At 35.7% G+C, this 8,556-nt stretch overlaps 1 protein-coding gene across 2 annotated transcripts; it reads right to left on the bottom strand.

Moving 5' to 3' along the window:
- Window positions 1-4,319, bottom strand: LOC146140890 (uncharacterized). Of its 2 annotated transcripts, XM_083392179.1 has the most exons (4): window positions 4,113-4,319; window positions 3,122-3,231; window positions 2,454-2,516; window positions 1-1,718 (listed from the first exon to the last, which is right to left on the bottom strand). In XM_083392179.1, exon 4 carries the CDS (start codon window positions 1,702-1,704, stop codon window positions 865-867), a length of 840 nt encoding a protein of 279 aa, XP_083248305.1. In that variant the 5' UTR covers window positions 1,705-1,718; window positions 2,454-2,516; window positions 3,122-3,231; window positions 4,113-4,319; the 3' UTR covers window positions 1-864. The 2 variants fall into 2 exon arrangements, with proteins under 2 accessions (XP_083248305.1, XP_083248306.1); XM_083392180.1 differs by lacking the exon at window positions 3,122-3,231.
- Between the last annotated feature and the right edge of the window lie 4,237 nt (window positions 4,320-8,556).

Here is an 8,556-nt window from a genome sequence, read left to right as displayed (position 1 = left end):
CGCATGGGCGAACCTTTACACATGATAAACTACTACGATCACGATGCCAAACAACAGAAACATTTATAAACAGAGTTTCTGAATAGGGCCGGGAACCAATTGTAATTCCAATTCAAATGGCTTTAAATTTACAACTGTCATATCGGGAGTCATTGTCGGTGAAGTGCATATATGATATTTCATTCAATGAATAAGAGAATACACAACACACAACACCAAAGAAAAGCAAAAAAGCACATCATGGACTTAACGGTTAGAAACATTTATCCAACGCAAAGACTAAAACTACACGCCATTCGTGAAAATAAAACTTTGATATAAGAGCTATAAATACAGCAATATGATGTGCCAACTCCGCAACTATATCCAAGGACGATTCCTATAAATTAAAAAAAACACAATACACATAGAAAAGGCTTTAACTTAAGACAAAATGTAAACAACGCGGTTTTGGAATAAAGATCAGGAAAGAAAAAATGAAAGCACCAACCGCCAATCTTCCCTAACATAATCTGTTTCGCCAAACGCAAATACATAGGCTACGTCACCACGTAAAATCACACCTTCAATGAATAATATTTACCTATACATAAAACACATACGTCCAAAGTATGCAGATGACTGTCAATCTTTTAAGACAAAATCCAGACTTGAACACGCCCCCACCAAAAATGTATTCAGATCTAGACGAAGATGGCATCATAGCCATCGTCAGAATTCTCATGTTTGTTTTGTTGACATCACAAAACCCCCAAAAACAACAAAAGCCACTCTTATTAAAGGTTTAGAAGCAGGAACACTTATCTTTTATATAATTGGAGAACTATTCATTATATAATTTTTTCCTAAAACACCGCTTATAGGCTAGTTAGATTTCCTCTGTTTTTTTGACGACTTGGCCGCCTCACCCTCATTCGAATCCGAATCATCGACCGAGCGTTTCTGCGCAGATTCCCGCTCGAGCACCAACAATTCATTTCTATAACGAGTCAAATTCTTACCAGTCACATTCTGGCCCCATACTGTCATCTGTAATGATTCTGCAACATCCAAAACTCCTTTCTTTCTTTCAGTCGGAGCACCATAATTAAAGGCTCCCCAGAGTTCAGCCCTTTGGGCAGCCTGATTTGCTGCATCAATTGAAGCGCCCGCCTTCCTCGCATTTCTAAATGCCTCAAGCATGTCCTTATGGCCACCACGTTTAAATTCAATCAATGTGCTGCGCGTTCCAAGCAATATGGCTCTCAACTCTGCATTAGAATACTTTGCCTCGAAAATTGGACGCCACCTTCTCTCGTAAGAAATAGAAAGGGCATCGTCTCGATCTTTGAAACGGACGCCGAATTTATCAGCGTTACGAACCACCAAAATGGCCAGGATACCTATCTGGTCCTTCTTCTGCCATTTGTTCTTCTTTTTGGGATCGAATGGCTTCTCTAGAACGCGGTAAACGTGCTTCCAGTTCGAATAAATGCCGCCCTGTAGCCAGGGTTCGAGACTACAATCTGGAATTTTATGCAACGCTTGGTAGGCATGCTCGGCTGAAGGAAACGTATGGTCGCCCACCCGAACAGTACACGCATACAAATTGCTCAGTTTGAACCAGGGATCTTTTGCGCCACTGAAGAAGCGTGTTGGCGGCGTTTCCAGATGGTCAGATGGGTGCAGACCTTCTGATATAGCGGCTTCTAGTTTTTGCTCCATGTTATTTAGTTATTCTGAAATATATAGAGAACTGTTTTAAAGACGTAGGCCACTGGAAAATTTTGAAAAATTTTCTTAAAAAATAATAGGGGAATTCTTCTCAAACATAAGAGCCATGATTTTAAAAGTTTCAAGGGAAATCTGTAAAAGGTTACAGGAGGGAAATAGAATAGGCTTAGAAATTGAAATACACGTATTTTTTAACTTTCATTTTGAGTTGGTGATTTGCTATACTATATTTGTTAATAATGGAAGAATATGGAAATAGGTTGTGGGCTAGATGTGATTCTTTGGGGAAGCCAGAAGCTTGTTTTTAGGCAATATCCCCAGTTATTTTTATTGTGATTTTTTTTAATTTGATGATTTATTTTTTAAATGATGGCATCCATATTTTGCTTACAATTCCCCAACCAACCTAAACATATAAACAACATACAGTTAGATCTTGTTAATTAGACCAATTGGTTTTGCAAAAAATGTTGGTTTAGGGCAGCGTTTTACCAACTTGTGGGCAATAGCGCCAAAAAAACACTAAATCATTGGGCAATAGCGCCAAAAAAACACTAAATCATTATGGTGTCAGAGTTCAACACCTAAAGTTGACAAAATCTTAACTGGTCGAAAACATATCACAAAAATGGGAAGACCACTTTTGGTCCATTGGTGCTTTTATTTGGAGTTTCACGAGGATGCATTATGGTTCAACTACTTTTTAAACTTATGTCAATGATTTGTCTTCTAACACAAACCTAAATTGAAGCTTGTATGCTGATGATATTGTTCTATTTTCCTCCCATTCTGATAAAAAACAACTGGAAAATATAATGTAATAGAATCTAAATAAAATTGTTCATTGATTTTAGGCAGCTTAAAAACCGATGCACAGCGGCACACAAAGGAAAAAATATTTTAATTAAAAAAAAAATGTTAACTTCCTACTAGGCTTAGCTCATTGATTCCAAAGTACTTTAAGGGCAACACACAATAAAACCTACAAAGCAACAATACCAACATCAGAATAATCTAGATATTATTATCTAAAATCGTCTGAATAAGACATAAACATGTAAGAATAAGTCCTAAATTTATTGGAATAAGGCCAAAAACTGTATAGAGAGAGGGTATACAGATGCTTGGGGACACCTGTCTGGCATTAGCTTTTTTACTGTAGATAGTTGGGTGCCCTAGTTGACACCAAATTTTTGTGCCCCTGTTTGTGGTTAAGGGCGGTTAATGGATGGGGTTAGAAATTTGGTAAGGGTTGAAATTATTAGGGGTGGGGTTTGGGGTTAAATAAAGGTTATATAAAAAAAATTGCAAAACAATTTAAGAGAAATACCGGTATACCCAAAACATTTCCGCACCCTGAGGTAAAAAAGGTTTAGAAACACTGGTTTACAAACTGTCCATAAATTACCTATGGATGGGAAATTTGAATAAATTTCTTGTCTTTTAACTTTTAAATAATGTGCTCATTCTGTGACCATAACTTGGTGGTTTTAATTTGAGGTTCACCAGTTTTCTAACCTGTATAACAGAAAATAGTGTAACAAATTAAATTTTAAATAAATAAATACTTTTATGTCAGCATTGCCAATACTTAGAAGTTTGTAATAAATAGATCAGGGCTTTCCAAACAGGGGGCCACTTAATGAGTTATTTTAATACAAAAGTGCTACATATTATAAAATTGTTATTTTTTCTGTTTAGATTGCTAATGGCAAATGTAATGCACATTACTAAAATGAATGTGTGCAAAGCAGACATCAAGAAGTGTTACGTTTTAAACTGTTTAACGTTTAACCTAAGTGGTCGTGGAAAATTTCAAAATCAATAAAGTGGTCACAGACTGAACGGTTTAGGTCAGGGGTTCTTAACCTTTTTTGTATGTTTTACCCTTTTAACAAAGATGAATATCATATTTACCCCCAAAATACAAAGTGGTACTCATTTATTAAAAAACGAAGGTGAAAAATACATCAGTTATATTTAGTGACGGCTGTCCTTGGGTTTTTTGGCAACTAGTTGTTCAATTTCTTGTAAAGTAGTTGATAATGCACAACAAATATCAGATTTAACATGTTAAGTCGGTTTTGTGCTTTAGATTTGATAGTAGGCAATGCAGAGAAGCCACTTTGCATAGGTTAGTTAAGAAAACGGATCCAGAATATTCAGAGCTTGAATACATATCCTTGGATTTACCCCCTAAATCGAGGAAATTTACCCGCTGGGGTAAATTTACCCCAGGTTAAGAAAGGCTGGTTTAGGTAGACCTGAACTAGATAAACTTTCACCCACGGACAGGCTACAGTTTATGTTTTGTTTTTAAGTAAAAAATACTCTATAATGATTTGCATTACAAACTTATATCATTTTTTTAATTATTACATTTGTCACTATGATCTTACCAGAGGTTAGTTGTATGTTGAAAATAATAGACTGACCATTTTTTGAACTGTTGGTATGTGTTTAAGCAATGTCAAACATAATTCCAGATTGGCTTAATCACAGTTATAAATGCATATGTGTTCTCATAGTTTACCAAGTAAATATGAGAGAGTTCTATGAAAATAAACTAAGTGGATAGGTTTAACATTATATAACATATTCCAATACTGAGCATCAAATAAATATCATTGGCAAAAGTATTGACTGAAGTCAGCGACAGCTGGTTACCAGATTTGGTGTCAATTTAAAGTTCATGGTATCAATTTTAATGTGCCCAAATTTCTTACACTGGAACAAGTATAGAAAAAAGCAGAACAGCATGAATTTAAACTGTGTAGGCTACTGAACCAGCATAGGAAAGAAAAATTTGAGAGACATTTATGGAAAAATATTCTTTTGGATAAGTATATATTTGTGTAGAGAACATTTTGCAAATGGACGATGTCTATTACTATTTGTTTATTTATAATTAAATTGATATACAACAAAATATTATTCCAACTCAGGGGCATATCCAGAAATCAAAAAGGGGGTCCCGAATTTTTATCTTAGGGAATTTCCCTAGTTGCCGTCTGACGATAATAAATAATAACACCTAAAATACAAGCTGCGGTTGAGAGAAAATATTTTGTGTTAATTACACACTACAAACGTTGTCTAAGAATGTGCTTACAGAGAATAATTTTGCGTTAACTATAATAACTTAAAAATTGCGACTTTGAAACGCACACGACAGTCACCATTCTATCAGCTTTTAAGAATCTGCTTCAGTTAAAAAAAATGCTGTTTTTACGCCAATATTGGATATTAGCTCAGACAGCGAACAGCGAGGAACATAGCTGCGCCTCACTCGGCCTTTTTCAGCGAGAAAAAAAGACGGTTTGACTTGTAGCGACTAGCGATGTCAATTGTCGAATACCCACTTGCTAATCAGCCAACCCGAACTAAAACGAAAGAGAAAAAATATCTCGCGTTTACGGCCGTCCAAACAAAAGACGAAGATGGCGTTTTGCGTTTGATTTTGGTTTCGCTATTAGCTTAAGACGCGTGTATATGCATAAATTGAGACTAGGGGTCATTAAACAACAAATTACGCCAAAAGCTTGCCGTATATTATGCATAACAGGTTTAATGGAAAATATTATGATTTTCTTATTATGGTAGAATGCATCACTTAAAGGAAAAGCAGGGGTTCTTAAATTGGGGTCCATGGACCCTTTGAGGATCCGTGAACTAATTTTAGGGGGTCCATGAAAGGCAAGTTGAAATATTAGTCTATATTTAGAAAGTAATCAATTTTTCAAAGAAAAGAGTTTAATTAAAAATAAAACGTCTTAACGCTGAATGTAGGCTATTTTAACTCCATTTCACTTTAACATTTTTTGGACCGAAATCAGCATATTTCTGAAGTCTCTTTGTCTCTCTTTAAATTTTTTACTTTGTTTTTGAAACTTTTCTTCCTACCGTGGTCCACGCGAAGCAAAACAAAATTTTAGGGGTCCGTGTTAAAAAGAAGTTCAAGAACTCGTGGCTTAAAAGAAAAAGAGCAGAACTAGTAGTTACTAGTTTATCCTCAAGGTTATAATCTCTTTGGTTCGACTTCATGATGCGCAGACCGTAGATTTATAAGATGTTTTAACCGTTGTTCAGCTATCCATTTAAAACGTTTAAAATCCGTCCAAAATTAGTGCAGTTCCAACCAAAAAGGTTTACGACAATTAGTGTACCATCAAAAAGCCCTTTAAAAAAAAGTCGACTTTTAAACTTTGAGTTCGTGGACAACAAACACCCGAACTCAAACGCTAACCAGCACCCTATTAACCCAGTGGTTCTCAACATTTTTAGCTTACGGACCGGTAAAATTTCAAAACAAATTTTGCGGACCGGTGGACCTTCAAAAATCAAACCGGAACCGAACCGGAACTTTATGAACCGGATTTGGTCCAAATTTTCCCGAACCTGAACCGTTTCAGGTAAAATTGTAAGGAGCCGAACCGGAACCGAACCGAATATTTTGAAAGAATCTGAACCTTAACCGAACCCGAAACTTTGTAACAAAAGCGGTTCACTCCAGGATGACGTCACAACCTCTATTTTACAGAGTCAAGTTATGTCATGTTCGAAATTTTATCAAAACAAATTAATACGGATTAAATAAAACGTTGATTTTCATTTTTCAGATATTTCAATAACGAGCTGCTTGTTTACGTCACGTAACTTTACATTTATTGACCCACATTTTCATATTCAATTGCATCCGAACCGGAACTTTATGAACCGGTTTGGAAAATAAATTTAGTCGAACCGGAGGTGAACCGGAACATTTAAAATGCTCAAAACCGAAACCGGAACTGAAGTGGATTGCGAAAAAATCCTTGAACCCGAACCGAAACTGAACCGAAAAAGTCAAACGTTTCGACTCCCTGCCCAAAACATAATTGCGACAAACGTATGCAACTTAAAAGCAAAAAATGGAAACTTTAATGTAATGAGCAATTTGCTGCTGTATTTTTGTATTATACGTGTTATACGTGATGGTTCTATTAAAGTTTTTGACATAGAACCGGTCTTAAAGTTTAAGACTTGAACAAATAGCCTGTTTTTAAAAAGTTCGGTACAGCACTTTGTAGCATTGTGACGTAGTTTACAGTCCAAACTAGACCGTTAGCTCTTTGTTACGTCACAATGCTACATACGGAACTGGCTAATTTTTTTTGATGGACAAGCCATCAACATCTTCCATTTTGCAATTGAGATATAAAATTGTACTATATTTGGCGGACCGGCGGTTGAGAACCACTGCCCTAACCCAAATATTGTGCGTTAATTTAATAATTGCATAAACGCTTTAGGTCCCATAAATTTGTGACTTATGCCCACCCTAGTTTGGGCTTTTTCCCCAGCGTTTAAAAATATTATTAAATTAACGCAGATTATTTTGGTTAGGGTTCAAGTTAGCATATGAGTTTAGAGGAGGTCAAGTATTATTAATTCGATCTCACATATTTTGTTATCTTTTGTGAATTGTCAGAGAATATTTTTAATTAATTTACGCCGGGAGTTTAGCTAAAGGCCCTAACGCCCAACTAGTGCATTGCCGTGACCTCAATGTCTAAAAGTTAGACTTTTCTGCCCTTGACCTTTTTGCTTAGAACTGCTATAATTTCTAACGGATCGTGTGTTTATTTTGCAGATCTTTGCCCCTATTTGTGCTTGCCAATCGACCATTCACCAGTGTTGCAAACAAGTTACTTTGAAATGACGTAAATCCCAGTCAAGTCATTCGTACAAGTTCTTTTCATAAAAATAAAACGTTCAATGATAAACTCGTCCGATTTAATTATAAGCAATATAGCTCAAGTAGCCTAAACATATAATAAACGCAAACTGTTTTATGTGCAAATAGTAAGATGAATAACCCAATTTAACAAAAGCTCAATGAAAACACTTTATTTCAACCTGATTTGACTAAATGACTTTAGTCACGTTATGGGTCCAAAAGACCCAAGTCAAGTCATTTTTCCCGGAAGACTTAAGTGAAGTTTAGCGATTAGAAGCTGTATAGTTCCTACGGGTAACTTAGGCGCTGGCTCTTAGGCAAGAGCCGACGACTGCCTAAGTCTTTCATACGTTCCTTGTTAAGACTGAATCCACAAAACAGGTCGCTAAAATACCTGTCCTTAATTTCTACTCTAGATAGAGTCACTTTACTCAGTTAATATCACTCGTTGAGTATATGTATATATATTCACAAATCTCAGAACACACGATAACGTAACACGGTGATTCAAGTCACTATAGTATAACCGGTTACGGGTATAGTGACGTCAAGTTGTGTAATAATGCTTGATGAATGCTGCACAAGTCATTTGCTCAAAATACTCTAATTAGGTCAAGTTATTTTGACCAAAACTCATTACAAGGCTGATACTAATACCGGAATTATGACGCCATGCTGTGACGCAACTTGTAACAATATAACTGAAAAAAAATTCTGATAAGTTTACATTTTGGGCTGCAGCCCACAGTTACCGGCCCACTGGATGGAAACAGTCCATAATTGAATGATGGTTTATGATTCAGAAAATAATTAAATTTGTATAACTAAAACGGTTCTATTTCGAAGGATACACTGTGATATATTTGTTGATTGCATTCCAGATTTTCAAGTCCACATTAGACCAAATAGTTCGTTTTAGAGATTGACTGGTGATATTTTTGATGCCTCCGCAACACCTAGTCAGCCTACAAAATCTCGCCCTATCTCATCCTACAATTTCACTGGCAAAATAACCATCTTTATTCAGCATTTAGAAAACAAATATTTTACAACCACACTAATACAGGTCTATATTTTATAAATATAAAAAAAAAATAGCAAAAAAAAAATATATATATATATTA

Source organism: Ascidiella aspersa, chromosome 6 (assembly GCF_963924565.1).
Source record: "Ascidiella aspersa chromosome 6, kaAscAspe10.2, whole genome shotgun sequence".
Classification (NCBI taxonomy): domain Eukaryota; kingdom Metazoa; phylum Chordata; class Ascidiacea; order Phlebobranchia; family Ascidiidae; genus Ascidiella; species Ascidiella aspersa.
The sequence above is the reverse complement of the archived record's forward strand: the minus strand, read 5'-3'. Positions and strand labels throughout refer to the sequence as shown.